Source organism: Pituophis catenifer, unplaced genomic scaffold, assembly GCF_029215685.1.
Source record: "Pituophis catenifer annectens isolate HBS135680 unplaced genomic scaffold, rPitCat1.0.hap2 SCAF_2, whole genome shotgun sequence".
Lineage (NCBI taxonomy): Eukaryota > Metazoa > Chordata > Lepidosauria > Squamata > Colubridae > Pituophis > Pituophis catenifer.
In genome coordinates this window covers 65,057,852-65,081,031 of record NW_027256882.1, presented here as the reverse complement: position 1 = coordinate 65,081,031, position 23,180 = coordinate 65,057,852, and the positions used below count along the sequence as shown (strand labels likewise).

Below are 23,180 nucleotides of genomic sequence, written 5' to 3'. Positions count from 1 at the left end.
TATATAAATACTGTAATTTTTAAAATGTATTTCAGGAAGTTGATAACTTGTTGCGTTGTGGGATATGCTTTGATTACTTCAACACTGCGATGATAATTCCACAGTGTTCACATAATTGTAAGTACAGAAATGGTTTCCTTCCTCCTGTCTTTTTTTTTTTTTTTATAATTATGTATTTGGTCTCTCACTATTTGCTATGATGAAGACATATCTAATGCCTGGCTTTTAACTGTTGAATTATTTTAGTATTTATTTTAAGCTGTGTTTTTAGCTTTCTTTATTATATTCTTAAATTCTGATAGCCATCTTAAGTACTCATAAGAACAGAAAGGCATAATGCATCTTAAATTATACCCAGAAGCTTATAGGGAACCAGTGTTCAGTGCACAGATTGCCTCAGTGTACTTTTTCCTTCCAACTGAATGATTATGAGCAGGGTGGATAAAAATCAATGATTTTTTTTAAAAAAATAAAAAAAATCAGATTTTTTTGATTTAAATCGGATTTTTTTGATTTAAATCATTTTTTTTAATTTAAATCGAATTTATTTTAATAAAAAACTTTTGGAGTAAAAATCTATCGTAAGATTGCTTTCTATTTAAAATACATAAATAATTTAGTTTATTCAGCATGAAATGGAGCTTAGTTATGTAGCATGAGGCTGTATATTCTGCAACACAGGGACTATCGGTGAGTCAACAGTGGGTCAAAGGAGTAGCAGAGATGACAGTTGCTCTTTAAAAATTATGATTTAAATTGAGTTGATTTAAATCAAGCATTTTTACTAGTGATTTAAATCATGATTTAAATTGTGATTTAAATCAACTCGATTTAAATCAAATCCACCCTGATTATGAGCAATCATATTTGATGGTATCAGCATTCTGACATTGTGTGACACCAGGTCACCAGATGGGAATTCTCTCCTTCATCCAGCATTTTCATGGGAAAGTTGAATAGCATGGAAACAGTATGAAAATGGAACCACAGTAAAACATTCCCCAGGTTCAATCCTTCTAGCCATTGGCAATTCAGAAGTTTACGATAGTTGAGGATAAATAAACAACACTATATGTTTTGGTTCTCCAACTCAATTGTATGTTTAATTCCTCAGAGAGTTTATATAGTAAAGCATGTTGTAAATGTGAGAGTGTGAGGTGGGTCATATCAAAGAAAAATCAGCCAATCAATATTTATGGATATAAATGGTGAGCTTTATGAGTGGCTAAGGAGCCTGGAAAAAAAATCTTGTTTTACACTTTGTCTTATAGTTTTATAGCTTTATAAACACTACATTTTCTAAAGCCAAGTCAGTGATCTGGCTGGCACTTTTCTTTCTCTCGTTCCATGTAGGAATCCATTCTATGTTGAATGATCCTAAATATTTTGCTAACATATGAAATAAAGATGTTGTGTTGTAGTTTACACAATCAGTTAGGTTTCCTTTCTTTGGTATACATATGTAGATTGACCTCTTCCAATCTACTGGCTACAATTGTTCTCCACAGTTGCTGCTACGGCTCAGTTAAAACCTTTGCTGATTATTCTTCTGTTCCAATTGATATTCTATCGATTGTATGGGCTTCAATTTGGTAATGACTAGAGGATCTAGTTGATCTATTCATCTTCTAACACTAGGGTCTTGGAATATCAGTCAAAGTATCTTGGATATTGACATCTTTGCTATATAAAATTTCAGCATATGCTTTCTTTGATCTTTGAATCAGTTGTTATCTGTCCATTGGCTTAAATTAATAACTGTCCATCTCCTTTAGCATAACAATTGAAAGCTGAAACTTTCCTCTGAGTTCAGAAATCTTTTGGAATAGTTTCCTTGTTTTTCCATGTCTATTTTCCTCTTTGATGTCTTTATGGATGTTGTATAATAATGCCTCTTCTTGTCTCTTCTAACAGCTGTCTGAAATTCTTAAATTCCTTTCTGAGATGCTGTTTGCAGCTTCACATTTTCTTTTCCTGCATGGCAATATCAGCTACTAGATGTCCCGAAGGCTTTTATCTAGCCATGTTATAAACACCATTAGTACGGTGGGATCCACAACTCTCTCTGAGTAGCATGTTGAGAGCTGTCTGGCCTAGGGCCCATCATCCAGCACTATATCATCAGTCATTTTGTATTTTCTATCCATTTGGTTTTCTTGGTGAGATTACTAGTGCTGTGTAGTATGAATGGATACCTTTGCTATAGATCAGTGGTTCTCAACCTTCCTAATGCTGCGACCCTTTAATACAGTTCCTCATATTGTGGTGACCCCCAACCATAAAATTATTCCTAAAACCATTGAAAATAGGTCTTCCGATGGTCTTAGGCGACCCCTGTGAAAGGGTCATTCGACCCACAAAGGGGTCCCGACCCACAGGTTGAGAACCACTGCTATAGATAGTAAGTGATTATCTGCCTCCAGCATCTTCCTATATTGCTTGTCCCCAATAAAGGTGCCTGCTTGCTTTAGCTACATACTGGGTATGCAAGTAGTCCTTGACTTATAACCATAATGGAACCTACCTATTATGGTTTTAAATCCTGACAGTTGTAAAGTGGGCCATCATGAGATCGGACCCAGTTTTACAATCTTTTTTGTGGCAGTCATTAAGTGAACATCAGCCTTGTAAAGAAAATGCAGTGGTTGTTAAGCAAACTCATTGTTTTTAGTCAAACACCATAAATGTGGGTCAGTTGTCGAGTGCCCAAAATGTGGTCACATGACTGCAGAAGGTATAATTGTTGGAACTTCAAAACCAGGTCTTAACTATCTTTTGGGAGGGGGGGAGGAGTCTCTTATAACTTCAGATGAGTGCCAAGCAATCTGTCGTAAGTGGGAGGCTAACTGCTTAGCATATGTTCTCAACATTATTTGCTCATCGTTCTTAGAAATCATGATGAGGAAACATAGTAGGAGAATAATGGAGATTGTGTTTAAATTTCTAGTCTGCTTGAAGATGAACGGGTAGGAGAAGAGCAGGCAGATCTGGGGGTGGGTGGGTGGCGGAGTTAAATGCATCATCAACTTAGATTTGTGCATTCCCACAAGCACTCTTAAGTCCAACCTCTCTTGAATTTCATTGATCCTTATCTGGCACTAATTTAGGATTCAACTTTAGTTGACCAGATTCTTGTGTATAGGCTTTAATAAATCTATGCTGCAACCTAACTGATGGTCCTGATTCTTTGTGCCTGACAGTACTTCATTATAATATAACTCAGAGTTCCAAAACTTATCCAGGTTGGTGGTCTGGAGTGGGAGGAGAGAAGAAAGGGGGGATAGTTTTGTGGGAGGGGCAGGTGCATGTGTACGCGTGTGCACACACACACAAGCACCCATTGCTTGTGCAAGGGGGGTCACTAGTGCCCACAATGCTCGCATGAGTGGGGCTGTGAGCATTGCACACATGCGCACCAGCCGGCCACCCATGCGGCCCAGTTGTGAATAGGCCATGGCCCGGTAGTGAGCCGTGGCCCACAGAATGGGGACTCCTGATTACCCATTTTATTCTTCTACACTGTTATTTCTTTAATCAGTTGCCAAATTCTGTGAGTTGTCAAACTCACAGAATTTGGCAACTGACTAAAGAAATAACAGTGTAGAAGAATAAAATATGTAATAAACATTAGAGGTCATTCATAATTTTTTGATTCAAATACTTATGTGAAAATAGAAGAATTGGTTACAAAAGTAACTGACACATTTGAAATCCAAGTCCTATTGGAACATTCCTCTGAGCCTTGGATGAAAATATTGATAGAACAACTCACCTGTTGATGATGTAGAGAGTGTGAGCGGTTACACTCTGCTCATGGAAAGACTTCTGAACAGAGCTTAAATAGATTTTAATGCTAGTGAGGAATATAATTTGAATTCTTTGTACTATGTATTTTGCTTTTACAGCAATTATATCTACTTGGAGAAAAACAATGAAATTAATGGATTTTCAAAGGCAACAGGCATGCTATCTGATTTGAAAGCTGTTATGTGCTGTATTGTGACCTAAATGCTAATTACTTTTTGTAAAATAGTTTTACAAAATTATTTACTGGCCAAAATAATGTTTCTCTTGACAAATGAAGTCCATTCTATGCTGCTTGGTTGATAATTATAAATGTTGATTATTTGTATCATTAATACTACTCCATTTTTTAAACCCATGACTTGTTATGTGATTTTAAAGAATGGCTAATTTTAGAGACATGGATTTTCTTCATGGTATTCTGTTTTGTTTTTTGTTTCATACGGAAAAGTGTGCTTTGGTTTAATGTACTTTCATTAGGGATATTCAGTTCTGAAAAGATTAGGATTTTCCCCAGCCATTCTAGGTGTATTGGTCTGAAAACTGAAAAATTATATGGTTAACTTGTTGCATAAAGACTAGTCCTTCAGATCTGGACTGCAAAAATCAGAACTTCTAGACGGCAGCAGAAAGTTAGAATTTTCTATATAAAGGATGATAGTAGGTGAGTTGAATAGTAATAGCAGCAGTAGCAACAACAATAATGGTAATTTGTAATGAAAGAAAAATGGGGCCACAGAAGAAATAAGTGAGATTGGAATGATCTGGTTTGCTGTTGGAGCTAGATAGAGTGACTGTTGATTGTAAGGATGACAGGCAAAAAATTGCAGAGTTAGAAAAATCAAAGGCAAAGGTAGTTGCAGAGGATAATAGATGGAGTCTGGTTTTTGAGTGACCTAACTTGCCAAGAATAGTGAATTTGTGTTTGTTGCTGACCTGATTTGAGTGGTCACCCGGAGGATTGAGTTTCAGACTGGAGGAGGATTAAGTTGCATATTAGAGAAGATGGTGAAGCGTAGGCTGAATGCCATCTCTAGAGGCCATAGACAGGCAAAAGAACAATTGAGAAATGAAAGGAACTGGGGTACCATGAAGCAGATAGAAATATACCAGGATACAAATGGGCCAGGAATGAAGGAATAATGGTGTAGGTGAGAAGGTAACTAAATGGAGCTGGAGGACAGGAGAAGGGAAAAAACCTCAGAATGTATATATAAAAAAATTGAGAACAGTGGATGATATTTGAGATGGTTAAGTTGTGATGATTTACAGTGCTGTGTTTTGACTGTGAAATGTTTTGTATGTTTGAAGGGTCTAGTTTTATACATTATTTTATAAAATAAATACCAGGAGCCCTGGTGGCGCACTAGTTAAAATGCAATATTGCAGGCAAACTTTGCCCATAGTCTTGAGTTTGAACCTGACCAGCCCAAGGTTGACTTAGCCTTCCATTCTTCTGAGGTAAGTAAAATGAGAACCCGGATTATTGGGGGCAATATGCTGACACTTGTAAACCGCTCAGAAAGTGCTGTAAAGCATTATGGAGCAGTATATAAGTCTAAGTCAGGGATCCTCAAACTTTTTAAATGGGGCCAATTCATGGTCCCTCAGACTGTTGGGGGACCAGACTGGCTGGGCAGGCGTGGCTAGGTGGTCATGTGTTGGTTGGGCATGGCCAATTTAGCAGTCCAAACAATACACACAAATTAAACTTTAATATGTTATGTTCTTGGGGTTGGAAAGCAGGTTAGTGAAGGGATGGGGCTGCCTTGGGGTGCGTATGAGGGACTTGTGTGTGTGTGTGTCTCCCTCCCTTCCTCTCTCTCTCCCCCGTCTCGGGAGGCTGAGGAGGCCAAAGACGGCCCATTTTTGGCCTCCTGAGGCCTCTGCATGTCCCATTTTTGGCCTCCCCGGCCTTCAGTACCACTCTGATACCAAAAAATGAGCCCATTTTTGGCCTCCTGAGGCAGCCGTACATCCCAGTTTTAGCTTCCCTGGCCTCCAGTAGCATTCTGCCGCCCAAAAGCGGTCCTGTTTTTGGGCTCCTGAGGCCTCCACAAATCCTGTTTTTGGCCTCCCCAGCCTCTAGAAGCGGTTATCTGGCCCGTGGGCCGTAGTTTGAGAACCCCTGGTCTAAGTGTTATTACTATTGCTATTCATGATTTATGATTAAGATTGTTTTTATAACTATTATGCTAACGCTGAATTTATATCACTCCTGTAAGCTGTGTAAAGTCATAGTAATTGAAGCAGCAAAGAAATATCTGAAATAAATAAGATAGTTATTTCATTTGCTAGTCTGCCTTACCTAATTTCCTCCACTGTACTTTGCGGGTATAATTATTGTGAGAAATACTTACTCATTTGGATACAGAGAAAAGATTTTTAAAAGTTGTGCTAATAAAATGAAAGACATTTTGAAAAGTATAAATCACATTTTGCCTATAGAAAATCAGATCTCATGATTTGCTCTTTTGTGCTCTGTTTTGCTTATGTTTTTGTGTGTATGTTTTTTCTTACAGTTTGTTCTCTCTGTATTCGCAAGTCGCTGTCCTATAAACCTCAGTGCCCTATATGCTGTATGGTAGGTGTGCCTTTATCATGTTAAAAATGTTTTTAATTTTACATCTTACTGCCATCTGCGCTGGATTAGGCTTTTGAGCATACAATGTGGAATAATGTGTAGGTAACTTTACAGAAGGTATGCAGGAGGAAATAAGGCAAGATAAGAGACAATTTAATCCTGGGAAAAGAAAAGGTGTAAAAAAGGACCTCAGAATAGTTCTGTTTGAGCCTGTTTTGTAAAAGAAGGGGCAAAGGAAAGCCACAAGCCTTTCAAGATGCTGTTATTATTATGCATTACCATAATACTAAAAAAGGAGAATATTTGTAGCTCAGTGTTGAAATGAAGGGAACTTGGTGCTCTCTGAGCCTAGTTGTTTTCTTGCAGATGTTTCATTACCCAAACTAGATAATATCATCAATGCTGGTTTGGGTAATGACACATCTGCAAGAAAATAACCAAACTCAGAGAGTCCTCTTACCATAGTAAAGTTCACTCCTATACTTCTTGTAGTGTTTCCTCACCTGGTTTACTTTGAAGGGTTGATGTATAACTGTGCCCCAGATATTACCAGATGTGATATCTTTTTTGTGAGTTGAGCCATAGGTTTCAGTGAGGATTGTTGCTCATTTATCTTCCTCCCTGCAATGTAGCAGCATCCCTGACTGCACTTCTGCATTTTGTCTGGTTGGCAGTGGAGTTCCCCAGAATTATGGTTCTGGGGAACTTCAGTCTCTTTTCTCTGGATCTGGGATCTGAGGTAGTGTGGGTATGCATGGCCACCATGTATTGTCAGATAGGCTTAATTAAGATGTTTATGAATGCTGATGTTACAAGTTTGATATTATAAATTACTTTGGAAAGACAGCAGTTTTGACTAGAAATTCCTTAAATAAATTTATTTTAACCGTTAGCAGCCTTTTTAGTGATACTACCATGTTTTCCCGAAAGTAAGACCCTGTCTTATATTTTTTTGAACCCCGAAATAAGTGCTTGGCCTTATTTTCGGGGGGGTCTTATTATTTTGGAGGTGCAGGAGGTGGCAAGTGTGGTCACCTCATGGCTGCTGCTGTGTGTGGCGCTGCTGCGGCGGTGCAAGACAGCTGTTCGTCAGCTGTTCGTCCCTGAAGCTCTTCCCGTCCACGCCTGCATCCTCCCGTCCCTGAGCCCGGCTCTTTGGGAGCCCGCTCACAAGAGAGCAGCCGCCCGGCACCTAAACCTGCACATGCACAAATGAAGTTTTGTGAGCTAGCCTGCCACTTATGTGACCCAATTCCCAACGGGCTGCAAACCAGTAGCAGTCTGTGGACCAGAGGTTGGGAACCCCTGATCTAAACACATGGAGTATGTAAGTGTATGAAAAATTGATGATTCAGATATCAGGAACCCAGGTTTCCAAGAGGAGTTTTGGAAATTAAAATCTATATTGTAGATTTGTAATAGAAACAAATAACAATAATAAAACTGGGAAAATGGACCTGACACCTAGTCTACTTAATACTTTTGCAGCTATAGTTTATAAAAATTGAAGTTTTGGAGTTAAGTATAACCCATTGCTTGGAGAATAAAACTCAAAAGGACTGTGTACCAGTTGGTTAAGTGACATACTTAAAAGCAGTTTCTTTGTGTGGATCTGCTAACCCTCACCAGGATTATTATGGTAAACAAATTAGGTTTTGAAACATGTTTACTGCTTTGCTGGATTTGGAAAAAAAGAGAATTGGATTGCTAATTGCATACTGATGAAACTCAGACTGACCTGATTCAGTGGTTTCATGTAAATGTTAAAATGACATGAAAAATGGAACTGCTTAGGTATGAATAAAGGTCATAATAATATGGTCTTAATCAATACAACTTGCACAATATCTCCAGAAGGTACAGATGGTTGATGGTAATGAAAGCTGTTGTGAAGTCCAAAAGGACCAACAGGGCGTGTATTTCCCACTTTTTCTTGGAAGAAAGGACATACCACAGGATGAATGAGGCACTTCTAGTGCCAAGCCAAATTACAAGTCTGTTTGAAATGGGTCCAGAAAATAATTTTCATTCTGGAGTTTCTAATGTTGACACACTATTTGTTAGATTACAAGGTATGAATAGGAATAGCTGTATAATTACCAGGAAATTGTAAACTATATAGGGAAATATAAGGTAATGCAAACCTGTTTAAAATCTAGTATCAGTGTTTCAATATTAAGACTGAGAATATTCTGCCATTATCCAGCCTACACATTTTTTTGTATTGGCATTTCATCATACTTTGCCAAAACTAATCACAGATAATATTTAGGCAAGAGATTTTTCACAAGGGTGGATACAGAAGTTTATAAATATCATTGATTTGGTTTAAAATCTAAGTTTTAAAAATACAGTTCCCATCAAATTTGTGAGCTAACAGTATTTTGGAAAACACAACCCTATACATCTCTTTAAATTTAATTTCAGTGAGATATTATCAGAGGTAAATTGGTGAGACATATGATTGTTGAGTACTACTGCATATAGTGTTTACTTCAAAATTAGCATTATAGCATAAGCTATTTGAAATTCTGGCTGCATGTTGAATAAGCTAGAAATACTATGATAATCCTCCAGTGTGGCACTATTTTGATGTGGCTGTGGACATGTGGGCTCTGAGGAAGATGAAATCTATGCCAGAGTTAACCATATTGGATAGGTCTCATCAGAGGAGCCAGAAGAAGAGTGCCTCTCCCAAAAACAATATGGTGAGATGTAATTTACAGAAACTTATATCGAATCGCCTGAGTCAACAAGGGACATTATAGGTGTTCTGGACATGTGGTGAAAAGTGGACTATAGGACTCAGAATTGTTGACTGAGCAATCAGGGCCAGCAGGTGCAGGACTATTGGAAGAAAAGTTATTTTCAAACATTTGAAGTTTGAAAACAAATAATGCCCTCCTTTTACAAATTCTGTCCCAGCTCCTGTCCAACTAGCAGATTGAAAGCATGCAAATGCAAGTAGATTAATAGGTACCACTTCAGTGGGAAGGTAACGGTACTGGTGTATAGTCATGCTGGCCACATGACCAGGGAAAGTGTCTTCAGGCAACAATGGCTTCCTTGGCCAAAAATTGGAGATGAGTACCATGTCGTAGAGTTTGAGACGACTGGGAAAGGGAAACCTTTACCTTTATTACAAATCAAGTCCAAAGAGAAGAAGGTATTTTTTTAAAATGTACCAATTCTGGAAGGACATCATCCAGAATAAAAAAATAACAGAACAAAGTCTAACAGGTCAAAGCTTACTTAAACTATAAAATAAAATATTTGCAGAAGTAGAACTGGAAGAATTGCAAAGTATACCCAGAGCAAAGAAATGAAGGCCTTGCCAGAAGTCGGAAGTAGAGGAAGCCAGCATAGCTATTGAATCATTTTCTTTCCCCAACCAGACATCTTTTCCTCTATCTTCTCAGAAAGAACAAAGCCTTCTAAACTAAAAAAATAAGAGAGATTGAAACAAAGAATAGCTTTGTTTCAAATGGCACGAAAACAACAGAGTAAGGTTGCCTGCATTAAAACTTGTTCCAAAGAAACAGCTGGCACAAGTATTAAAATATACCAACACTGTAATATCAAATATAAGCACCAGCTTACTGTAAGAAACAAACCAACTGCACAACTGCAGTTATAACTGAAGATCTTGGATGCAAAATCAACAAAAACAAAAAATAGCCAACAAAAATGGAAGATTAGATTGGAGAATAAGATCAACATACTAACTTCAGATGCAAACATGGTAGAACAGATGAAATAAAAGAAGCTGAAGAACAAGAACAACAAGTGGGGGGGGGGATAATAAAATACAGAGCCATGCAAATAGAATTATCTTGGCAAAAGAAAGCAAAAATAGTACCAATAGTAACAGATGTCTTTGGTGCAATCTCAGAATATCTGAAGCACCACCAATCGGCATTGACAAAATCACCATCAGTCAATTGCAAAAGGCAGCTTTACTCGGAAAAAGCTTATATGTTATTAAACAATAGCATCTGCCTGTCCCAGGCCCTTGAGAATGACTTGATAGGTAAATAAAAATGCTAACCGAGTCTGAACATCTGGCTGACTGTGTGACCAACCATAATAATAAAGCAAACTGTTAATTGTTCAGCAGAGCCTGCTGTCAACTTATTTGTATTTATTGAGTGCTATACAGCAGGGGTGGGTTCCATTTTTTTTTACTACCGGTTCTGTGGGCATGGCTTATTTGGTGAGTGTGGCTTGGTGGTCATGTGACTGAGTGGGCGTGGCCAACTCAAAGTCACTCACGGCAAGGTGGGGCGGCACCTTGCTGTGAGTGACATCAAGTTGGCCACGCCCACTCAGTCACATGACCGATGCTGCAGAGACAGCGATTTCCTGTGTACCTTCCCCTGACCCTTGGGCTGATAAAATAAAAGCCTGCCTGCCTAGCAGACCAAACTGGAAAATGAGTGGGGGGGGGAGACGCTTCATGTCTAGAAAAACAGCCTTTCTTTTAATCGCCTCATCAAACCACAAACTCCTCCGATCATGGCTTCGGTCTCTGAGTAATGGGTTGGACGAAGAGTGGGGAAGTGACTAAAGGGGGAGAGAGGGACAAAGCCGCCTAACGTGGATACATGTAAAAAAAGGGTGGAATTTTGACAAACTTCTCCCCCAAGACCAAGAAGAGATTCATTTCCCACTCGCCCTACCCCTCCCAACATTTCCAAGAGCCTCCAACATTGCAGCAGCTGCTGCTCCTCGCCTCTCCTGTCCCGGAAGTGGAACCAGGCGCCGTTTCCTCCCCCAAGTCATTGTTGGAGCATCAGAGATCTAAGGAAAAGTCTTCCAGCTCTTCACAATCAACTTTAAGAGAGGCGAGAAGCCAATGCAAAAGAAGCGGCAGCAGAGCTGACAGGGGTGTGTGTGTGTGTGTTTGTCCTTCTGTGGTCCTCTCCCGGGGGACAGCCAGGGCTTCACCGCCTCCTCTTTCCTTCAGAGGGGCTGCCTCCAAATCCTTGCGAAGGGATAAACACACACACACACACACACACACACACACACACACACACCCTGCCTTGTCACCTCCACTGCTGCTTCTTTTGTATTGGCTTCTCACCTTTCTTAAAGTTGATCGTGAAGAGCTGGAAAACATTTCCTTAGATCTCTGACATTGCACAATGACTTGGGGGAGATCTAAGAAAACGTCTTCCAGCTCTTCACGATCAACTTTAAGAGAAACGAGAAGCCAACGCAAAAGAAGCTGCAGTGGAGGCAACAGGGCAGGGCGTGTGTGTGTGTGAGACAGAGAGAGAGAAAGAGAGAGAGAGAGAGACATCCAGCCACCCTCCCCCAGCACTGAAGCTGCTCCTCCTGCCCCTCTCACCTCCAGCACAGCGGCTCCGTCTCCCTGAAGGGCCGCCTACCCACCCACTGGCCGAGCTGCAAGGCAGGCAAGCATGGTAGGGCCATGGGGAAGGGAGCTAGCTAGCCGAGCAGCCCCGACATGCTTGCCTGCCTTCCTGATGGTCCCCTCTTGCCAGGCCCTCTTGCTTACTTTCCTCCCCCACCACCGCTTCTTTTTTTGGCTGTTTACCTTCCACGGCGGCTGGTCCAGAGTCGGGAAGGCAAGCTAACCCGAGTTTTTGGCAGTCCCCTGCCAGCCGCCACTGCTGGAAAGTGGCTGGCCAGAAAGCCTCCGAAAAGGCTTTTTTGCCAGCGACTTTCTCCGCAGGCTGCCAAAAAGCATCTGCTGTTGTTGCCATGTTCTTTGCGCATGCACATTCCATTGGACTTGCAAGGCAATAGGATGTGCATGTGCAAAGAACATGGCGGTGATGAACATGGTAGCCAGGGAACTAGTTTGGGGGCGTGGCCAGCCAGGAATTACTACCGGTTCTCTGAACGATGAGAGATTTTTACTACCGGATCTCGAGAACCGGTGCGAACTGGGAGCAACCCACCACTGATACACAGTTACATTACTGAAACTTAGGTTCTCCGTCCTGCATGCAATTTGAAATTCTATTCTATTCTATTTAATTCTATTTTACAGATATTAGAAAATGGCACTGATTTAATCAGCTTCAGAGGAATTACTGGGCCTTTTCTTCCAAATCTTCCATGGGAGTATGCAGTTTGGGAGTCATTTTTCAAATTCCAATCTGCTTATGTGGCTCCCTGTCTAAATTTGAAATAATTAGCTTTTGCTCCTAGTCACCTCTTCTCAACCTGTGTATCTAGAGTCTAGACTGTCTCTCTAGATACGTGGACTTCAGTTTCCAAGATTTCTCCATGACTATTCCTGGAATTTGGGAATCAAAACATATTGAGGCTTCCCAGGTTAAGGAAAGTAGGTATTTTGTTCATTTTTGTAGCCTGCAATGATTGTTGCAGTGTTTGTAAAACTAAATTTGTTAATAAACATGTATGTTCTCTAGAATCATGTTGAGGAACCATGTAGCACATAGGAGATAATGATTCAGAAGAAAAGAATAAGATCTGTTATATGCATAGAATGAAAACTATGTTCCTAAAAAAAAACTAAATGAAAATAAAATCTGTTACATTCAACTATGTTGGATTAGTTATTATTATTATTATTATTATTATTATTATTATTATTATTATTATTATTATTATTATTATTATTTTGCTTTAATTTATATGCCACCCTTCTCCGGAGACTCAGAGCGGCTTACAATGCGTTAAGCAATAGCCTTCATACTTTTGTATATTTATACAAAGTCAGCTTATTGCCCCCACAAACTGGGTCCTCATTTCATCTACCTTTGAAAGGATGGAAGGCTGAGTCAACCTTGAGCCTGTTGAGATTTGAACTTGCAGTAATTGCAAGCAGCAGATGTTAATAACAGTGCTTTAGTCCACTGTACTACAGGCTCTTCTCTTTTTAAAAAGTTATTGCTTTTAAATTGGTAGGTTTTAATGCAGTACTTAAAACTGTAGTCTGTATGAAAGATGTTGTGAAAGGTTTTAATAAGCCCTGGAAAGATATGTCTTCTTTTCAAGCTCTGCAGTATATCTAATTGGATGAATTTGACTGTAAACTCTTCTGGGAAGTTGGAAGTCTCTATGTTCTGCTTTCAGTCTCTCTCGACTTCTCCTGCTTGTTTGCTTTGTGTACTTTGAGCAAGTAACTTTGTTTCTGTCTTTATATTTTCAACATCACATATTGTGATGTTTTTCTAAAGAACATTAGAAGTTTGGCTTCATACAAGGCAACTAAAAGCTCAAGGAAGATGATTATCACTTACATAAAAGAATACGTGCATACAAAAAAATAATAATTATAAATTAAACTCTAGAAATTTTTCTTTTCTTTTTTTCAGTTTAAGCATTTTCAACAAATATATGTGTCAGCACTCCAAACTACATTCGTTCCAGTGCTGACATAAGGAGGAGAAGAGGGGGCAGCTGGCAAGAGGACGCTTGACTTTTCACCTACTTATTTTCCCTGAAAATAATATCCCCTAGGAGATGAGATGGGAGGGGGGACATTCCTGGGAGCTGAAGTAGCAGATATGGGGAGAGTGATTTGGAAGATGGCCAATGAGACGCAGAGAATTGGGGAACGGAAAGGGAAGGTTTGGGGTCAGGAAGTCAGTGTTGGCTACGACATAATCGAGGACAGATTGTCGTGCTTAATAAATGAAAGATTTCATCAAAGACTATTTGTTTGGAAATGCAATTTATTTTATTTGAGACGACATCGAAACCTGACAATATGTAGATCTCATGTTTATGTCTTTATATGTGGGAATTAATAGTACAGAGAATTTACGAGATCAATAACAGCCAAGTGTACAAGTACAACCTTGAGCATTTCTGTTGTTTTACAGGTAGCCACAGGACCTGACTTGAAAAATAACCGGATATTAGATGAGCTGGTACAGAACTTTATTTCTGCAAGGTAATGAATAATTTTGGGAATTTTAAACTGAGACCCAGGTATGATTCAACCTAAAATCATGTCCATATATATATATGGACACCCCCCACCACACACACCGTATTTCTCTGAAAACATGACCCACCCCAATAATAAACCCAACCCTAATTTTTTTGGGGTGGGTATAATATTACCCCTACCCCGAAAGCAAGCCCGGAGAGATGGGTGTGGCCAGCACAAGTGGTGCCATGGGTGAGGGAGGGGGCGGGAACTGTCTGGCCCCTTGGGGCACTGCAAATATCGCTTTTGCCCTTCTCTTTCTGGGTGCAGCTCTTGTGCTTGTTGGGCCGCTTCCCCAAAGCTGGCAGCTCCACGGCCAGCTGCTTTGCTTTTTGGGAGGCTCGTGGGAGGCTTTTTGGCGAACTGGAGGAAAATGGGGAGGGGGATTTTCCTGCCTGCCATCCTTCTCTCAGTCTGTGCTGTGCTTGAGGAATGGATGATAGGCAAGAAAATTCCCCTCCCCATTTTCCTTCCGTTTGCCAAAAAGCCTTCATTTTGAACGCTGAAGGTTCGGAATGGAGGCGGTTATGCATTCACAGCGCGTCCAGCTCACCGAGTGGCCTGCTGCACCTCAAAAAAAGTAAGACCGCTCAAAAATAAGTCCAAATGCTTATTTTCAAATCTAAAAGAAAATAAGATTCGGTCTTATTTTCTGAGAAACACAGTATCTATCTGTCTGTCTGTCTGTCTGTCTGTCTGTCTGTCTGTCTGTCTGTCTGTCTGTCTATCTATCTGAATGATAATATATGCAGTTAATATATGCGGTATTTTGTCCATATGCAGTTGTAAATTTAGACACACAAAACACTGTCACACAAAACAAATCAAATTGGTTGAAATTCAGTGCTGTTATAGATAGGATACTATTTCTAGAATACAGGGAAGGAAAAGGTAGAATTGGAGAGTAGAATAAAATTGTGGTATGATAGAGTAAAACATGAAATATTTATTAACCTACCCTGTCCTAGGTTTAGTTTTCTGCATTGAAATATTACAATTTGTAATATTAGATTAGGTGAACGAATAATTTGGCCTCTGAGATTCCACAGAGGAAAGATGTGAGGTAACTTTAATTTGTAATAATAATGCAATTGAAGGTTAAAAATTATGATATCTTTCTTCAGCTCTCAAAGTTTCAAATTCTCCCTTTTCCTGAGAAAGACTGCAGAATTTATATATCTGGCAATATTGTAATAACTATTTGCTAGTGATATTTTCATGAGCTATTTCTTTTATATTAAAACATTGCGACATCATTGTTAACTAAGTTAAGAAGAATTGTATCTAACAATATCCTGCCTTATTTAATGAAGTCTGTCCAGTCTTGCATTCTGTGAATGGAAATTGAGGTGTTGCTTTGTACTGATTTTCCATTTTCTCTTCTTCACATTCCTCTCCACCCATCCAGATCAGATCTATATGGTTGGAATATAGTGGCATTTGACATGATGTAGGAGGATATATAGGGACACGGTGGGTCAGTAGCTAAGATGCTGAGCTTGTCGATAAGAAGGTCAGCAGTTCAGCGGTTCAATTCCCTAGCGCCGTGTAAGGGATTAAGCTCCCATTACTTGTCTCAGCTTCTGCCAACCTAGCAGTTCGAAAGTACATAAAAAATGCAAGTAGAAAAATAGGGACCATTTCGGTGGGAAGGTAAGAGCGCTCCATGCACCTTCAGCATTTAGTCATGCTGGCCACATGACCATGGAAACTTCTTTGGACAATGCTGGCTCTTCGGCTTAGAAACAGAGATGAGCACCACTCCTAGAGCCAGAAACAACTAGCACACATGTATGGGGGAACCTTTACCTTTACCTATTACCTTTAGGAGGACATAGTTTTGCAAATAATTCCCACTTTCCCTTCTTTTATTCATGGAAGCTATCCCCTCTACAGAGAGTTGCCTTATGAAGGTAAATATAATTGCCTAATAGGAGAAAAGAATAGTCTTTAACAGACAAAATGTTTTCTTTTCTTTTGATGTGGGGTCTACCTTTCTGAACATAAATTATGCAAGATGACTGACAATCTTATATAAACAGTTTTAAACCATATAAAGACAATTTAAGTTATTGCTACCATAACTTAAAAATCTGGCTTTCCCAAGAAGGAAGGATTCCCAAGAATTGATCTCTATGAAGGAATCCTTCATAGAGATCAATATACTGTCCATGGCAGTATATTTAACTTTCCCATATCTGTATCTAATAGATTTTGGATTATCTTGGAAATTAAGTAGGGTCAGTCTTGGCTAGAACTTAGATAGAGGACCCTCTGGGAATTCCAAGGTTGTTGGCCCAATTTGGAGATCTAACAAACTTCCCAAAAGAAGGCAGTGGTAAGCTACTTCTATAATTTTGTAAAGAAAACTACTACATGGATATGTGGAATGAAGTCTCCAACAGTTGAATTCAGCCTGAATGAGACTTTCATTTAATTATTTGACATGACGTGCTTATCTAGATTGTTGAGAAATGATTGAGATGAATTTGGTGAGGGGAAACAAGCTTTTGTATGGGCAGTGAGCATTCTGTAAGTGAATAGTTTTACCAATCTGTTGTAGAATTAGAGCAAGAATAGATTTTCTTAAGAAGAAATGGAACATTTCCTTTCGGCTAAATTGTGTTACTATTGACTGGTTTATATTTTGGGTCACCAAAAATTATTTCTTCACTAGATGACTCAGAATTGGCTACCTCAATGGTACCAGTAGACTTTTAACCTTTCTGTGTAGAATAAATTGTTCTTTAAAAATGAAGGCAACATTGTAGAATGAGACCCGGTTTGTTCCAGATTATGTAGGCAGTCTTTCGGGATCTATTTCAAGGGATGAAAATCTCTATTGAATTGTTACTCTAACAATTTGCATTTCAAACGTGTGTCTGTTCAAAGTGTTACAATAAATATTCACACTTTATAGTTCTGACAGTAAATAGTTATTTCAAAGGTTGATGATCTGAGAAGTGACTTATTACATATAATAATAATAAACCCATCCATTTTTTTCAAGATAGGACTATGTTTGCACATAGTTTGCACATTCCCAAAGCAATTGCAATTGAAATTACTTCCTTGGATCTGTTTCTCCTTTGCAAATGATGGGATCTATTTCAGATCACTTTTTAATAAACTTTCATGTGAATTAGAAAAATGCGTATTTTTATATCAACAGCAAAGAACTTTTAAATTTTGGATATTCTTTTCTTAACACCTCAATATTATGAAGCAATTTTTTTTCATTTTGAGATAACAGGATCCAACTTCTTGGTACCAAATGTGGACTCTGATAAAAATGAAACTATACTTCTTCTCATATCCTCTTATCTGCAGTTATGAAGACTGAATTTTGGCATGACAAGTTGCAATGTTGTTTTCTCAAAAAATATGTTTAGTGGAAGCAGAATAGGGAAAATTTAGTGAACTATAAAATTAGGAATTTGTCATGATTCATTTTGCCCCTTTGTAGTTAGTTTTATTTATTTATTTTTTATTTTTATTTTATATTTAAATTTATATACCGCCCTTCTCCCGAAGGACTCAGGGTGATGAACAGCCAAGGTAAAAACCATAGAATACAAAAATTTAAGAGCAATTTAAATACATATTAAACAATTTTGGCCCAACAATTAAAATACCCCATTTAAAATTCAAATTAAAATTAGGCCTTTGAAGAAGTTAAGCCAGCCCGACTTGTTGAAATAAAAAAGTCTTGAGGGCCCGGCGGAAAGTACGTAAATCCGGAATCCTCTGTATCTCCGGGGGAGCTTGTTCCAGAGGGCAGGTTCTCCCACAGAGAAAGCTCTCCCCCTGGGGGCCGCCAGTCGACATTGTTTGACTGACGGCACCCCGAGGAACCCCTCTCTGTGAGAGCGTACTGGCCGGTGGGAGGCTCTCGGTGGCAGAAGGTGGTCTCGTAGGTATCCAGGTCCTAAGCCATGGAGCGCTCTAAAGGTGGTCACCAACACATTGAATCGCACCCAGAGGACCACCGGGAGCCAGTGCAACTCGCGCAGGAGAGGTGTTACATGGGAGCGCCATGACGCTCCCATAATCACCCGCGTGGCCGCATTCTGGACCAGTTGGAGCCTCCGGGTGCTCTTCAAAGGGAGCCCTAAGTAAAGAGCATTACAGGCGGGAAGTGACGAGGGCATGAGTGACTGTGCGCAGGGAGTCCCGATCCAGAAAGGGACGCAACTGGCGAATCAGGCGAACCTGATAGAAAGCCCCCCTGGCCACAGTCGTCATATGTTCTTCTAAGGACAGCTGTGCATCCAGGAGGACACCCAATTTGCGAGCCCTCTCCGTGGGGGCCAACGACTCGCCCCCAATAGTCAGAGATGGCACCAGCTGACTATCGGGATGCCGGGAGCCACAGCCACTCGGTCTTGGATGAGTTGAGCTTGAGCCTGTTTCTCCCCATCCAGATCCGCATGGCCTCCAAACACCGGGACATCACGTCAAGGGCATCATTGGGGTGATCCGGGGTGGAGATATACAGCTGAGTGTCATCAGTGTACTGTTGCAACTTCACCCCAAAACCACGGATGATCTCACCCAGCGGCTTCACATAAATGTTGAACAGAAGGGGTGAGAGGACCGACCCTTGTGGTATCCCACATACAAGGCGCCTTGAGGTCGACCTCTGGCCCCGTCAACATAAACTGCGACCCGTCAGAGAGGAAGGAGGAGAACCACTGCAACACGGTGCCCCCCACCCCTAGCCTCTCCAACCGGCGCAGCATGATACCATGGTCGATGGTATCAAAAGCCGTTGAGAGATCTAATAGGACCAGGACTGAGCCCTCCAGAGATCATCGACCAATGCGACCAATGCCGTTTCCGTGCTGCACCTAGGTCTGAAGCCCAACTGGAACGGATCAAGATAAGTTTTAAAGAAAGTTGGTCTATCCTAAACAACGTTAATTTCAGAAAAATGTGACTGGTGTTTATGAAGAAGCATTAGCTTTGTTTATTTTTGTTTTTGTTTACATTTACTATTTTACTGCTGGAAAAAGGTATCAAAGAACAAAAAAACATTCTAGCTCTTTTTCCTGGATTTCGAATGGCATTAATAATTATAATTATTTTATAATTTATTTTAATTATAATTTTGTATTCTGCATTATTGTAACACGTTTATCACTTTTAAGATGGTAAACCACCCAGATTTGCCTTGTGGCGAGATGGGCAACAAATACATTGAATAAAATAAATAAATAAATACATATATAGATACATGCATAATACATACTTAGGGAAATCTGCTTAGGTAAAACATAGTTGTTATAGACAGGACTACTATTTCTTAAGCTCTTTGCGTGATACAGTTATTTATCTACCTAGAATATTGCCGGAAACAGCAAAATATTCTTTATGTCCTGATATGGAATTTAAGAACTGATTCTAAGTTTTTATCAATATTGTTTTAATATAGAGCAAAAAAATGAAAGTGAAAAAGTATAAAGAATCAAAACCAAAAACTTGGATTTGTTTCAGTCATTCTCTGCATCAGCTCCACCTTATAGAATTCTTCCCAGAAATACCGTATGTGTGGCATATTACTACAATTGGAATTAAGTTGAAACTTTTTAAAAATTTCAATATAATTTCCATTCCAACTAAATGATGTAGAGTTTCTGTCTTGGGTTTTCATCTTGGATTTCTTTCGTGGTTAATTTTGGTCCTTTGAAACTGCCTTTGATTTAATTATTTGTTATATATTTTTTTTCTTTGTTTGAAATTTGGAATTGGGCTGTATTATAAGTATTGTAAAAAAAGTATATAAATATTTAAAAAGAAAAAAGATCACAATCAAATACACAGAAAATAGCTCATGTTTCACTGCAGATTAAACCTTGAATGGTTTAGAATTCTGGTGCAGCCCTTGGAAAATTGTATCTTCTGTGCTGATAAAAATACATGTTTTTATTTATTTATTTTTATTCATTTATTCAATTTCTATAGGATGGCGCAGGGCTCAGTGGTTAAGACACTGAGCTTGTTGGCTGAAAAGCCGGCAGCCCAGGTTTGAGCCCCGAGCTCCACACGATAGGGTAAGCTCCCATCCTCAACCCAGCTGCCAATCTAGCAGTTCAAATGTGAGTAGATAAATAGGTACCACTTTGGTGGGAAGGTATCAGCATTCCATGATGTCATGCTGGCCACATGACTGTGGAAATGTCTTTGGACAGCGCTGGCTCAATGTGGTCAACCAGCGGTGGTCTTCCGGGTGTGCTTCAAGGTTTTGGTTACCACCTTTAAAGCGCTCCATGGCTTAGGACCCGGGTACTTGCGGGACTGCCTACTACCACCAATAGCCTCCCACCGGCCGGTACGCTCCCATAGAGAGGGGCTCCTCCGGGTGCCGTCAGCCAAACAATGCCGACTGGCGGCCCCCAGGGGGAGAGCCTTCTCTGTGGGGGCACCTACTATCTGGAACGAGCTCCCCCCAGAGATACGGAGGATCCCGGATCTGCGCACCTTCCGCCGCGCCTTAAAGACCTTACTATTTCACCAGGCCGGCCTGGCCTAATTTTCCCCCTCTTTTATAAAAGATTTTTAAAAATTTTAAATATCTTTTAGTATTTATATATTCAATTTTAAATTGGTTTTAAAAGTTTGGGGTTTTAAATTTGTCGGGGCCAAAATTATTTAATTTGATTTTATTCTATTTTTTAAATTTTGTATTGTATGTGTTTTTATTGTTTGGCTGTGCACCGCCCTGAGTCCTTCGGGAGTAGGGCGGTATAGAAATCTAATAAATAATAATAATAATAATAATGGCCTTGAAACGGAGAGGAGCACTGCCCCTTATAGTAGGCAACGACTAGCAGAGTAAAATCTACAGGGACTCCTTTCCCTTTATTTAATTTCTATAGCCACCCATCCCATTCAATGACTCCGGGTTGCATACAATTAAAAAAATATATTGGCTCAGCATTTTCTTACCGCTCCCGCCTTTTTTTTTTAAGGTCCTGTGCCTGGGCCTTCAAGGGCATGTATAAATTAAAGTCATTTTAAGAACTTTGTCTCTTTTCTGTGCTACCAAAGCTGTCATGGACAATGTGCTCTATTTGCCTCTTGACCAGAAGAGGGTGTTATGACTCTGTAATTCATTTGTCAATCAGATGAATTGGAAGGCATCCTCAAATTTAATCTTTACCTTGCTTTTTATGTCTCCCTTTCATGGTTTATCAGTTTTCTACTTTACTTTGGATGCTTTTGGATCAGTTCTAGAGAAACCTATGTTGCAACTTGTACTAGAGAAGTTTTTTTTCTTCTTGGATTTTCCTTACTCCCTTACTTACACTTCCTTGCCCCCTTTTTGATTGGAATATGAAAAGAATAACAGATTCCTTTAACATTAAATTGTAGAAAAGTTGTAGTTAAAATGTATAAATTAGAGAGTCCTATAAATAATATAGAGTTATAGTTAAAGGATATCTGTTCCCAAACCATCTTAATGCTCATATAGTCACAAGATATTTGAAAACTGAGATATGTGGATGGGTTGGAGGTAAAACACGAGTTCATGGAAAAGATAATAAAAATATGGGTGGAAAGATTATTTAGGCACTGAGGAATATGTGGGGACAATCTGAACAGATGAAAAATACAGACTGCACTTGAATCTGACTGGAGACCGAGCCCAAAAGAGAGCTGTTTTACTTTGGACAGAAATATGTTAAATGAGTGGGGTGAAAATGTTTTCCATTACTCAAGATGGGATGGGATGGGATACACTAAAAATAAACCATGAATAAATAGTAATCTATGATAATCCATGGAAGTCAAAAGTTTGTAAGAGAAAATGTAGATTCTAAAAAAAAATATCTGGAAAAAGTACTGTATTTATATTTCTGTTTTAATTTTGGAAGCATCTTAGACCAAAATGGGATAGTGGTTCTTGAAGAAGTTTCTGTTTGTTTATCTGAATATCTACCACGTGATGGAAACATAGAGGAATGTAAAAAATGGTAGTGTATGGTCATCTTTGTATGGCCAAATGATGGAGTGGGAAGGGAACTTTGGGGTAGTAACACCGTACATCAAAAAGAACTTTAAACAACCAGAAATCAAATTCCTTTTGGAGAATTACTGAAAGATGATTACCAAGCTAAAATATACCAACTTCCAAAATAAATATTAGAGCCATTAATTAAAGTGGTCTTAACTATTCACATAGTAGAAAAATGCCCTCCACATTAAGCATTAAACTTTTAGATACCAAAAATGTGCATCTTAAAGAATTGGTTATGAGCTTATGCAGAGTATAAAATACACATGTTGTTGGACCAACTGAAAATGGTGACATGGTGTTAGCAATTTTTATTTACATGTAAATGGAAAATTGCCAGGGAAGGCTAACATAATTGTATCTTAATTCAGAGAGAAGTTGTAAAAGGACAGTTTAAGTAAGAAAACAAATGTATGTTTTCCAGAATAAGTGATTAAAGGTCACATAGCTCTACAACGTTAAAAGTTCATCTAGCTTTAATATTGCAGATCAGGAAGATAAACTCGAATAAACCAAATGTCATAGCATGAGTATAATGCAACTTCTAAGAAATTGTTAGAACAAGGAAATAGAGAGCCATTTTTAGCTTGAGAGCTGAGATATTGGCTGTATGCCAGCAGTCGACATGGCCAGAACAGTGGCAATTAACTGGTATTTTGCACTAGTACATTCCTATTCTTTTCTGTGAAGCCTAACACAACAGTCATAGTAACACAACAATTCCCTAATTTTCCTCTTTGGTTAACCCATTATTTGGAAGATACACTTTTCCCATATAACACTGAGATTGACATTAGTATATATGGGTGGGATGAGGGACTGCAGATTAAAACTGAGCA

The 23,180-nt window shown here is 39.2% G+C and overlaps 1 protein-coding gene across 1 annotated transcript in view; it reads left to right on the top strand.

The window, feature by feature from the left end:
- Positions 1–23,180, top strand: part of RAD18 (RAD18 E3 ubiquitin protein ligase) — a 129,778-nt gene that overhangs the window by 3,320 nt on the left and 103,278 nt on the right. The window contains exons 2-4 of the mRNA XM_070933585.1: positions 36–117; positions 6,327–6,392; positions 14,219–14,285. Coding sequence (XP_070789686.1) covers positions 36–117; positions 6,327–6,392; positions 14,219–14,285 — 215 coding nt within the window. The remainder of the gene's footprint in view (positions 1–35; positions 118–6,326; positions 6,393–14,218; positions 14,286–23,180) is intronic.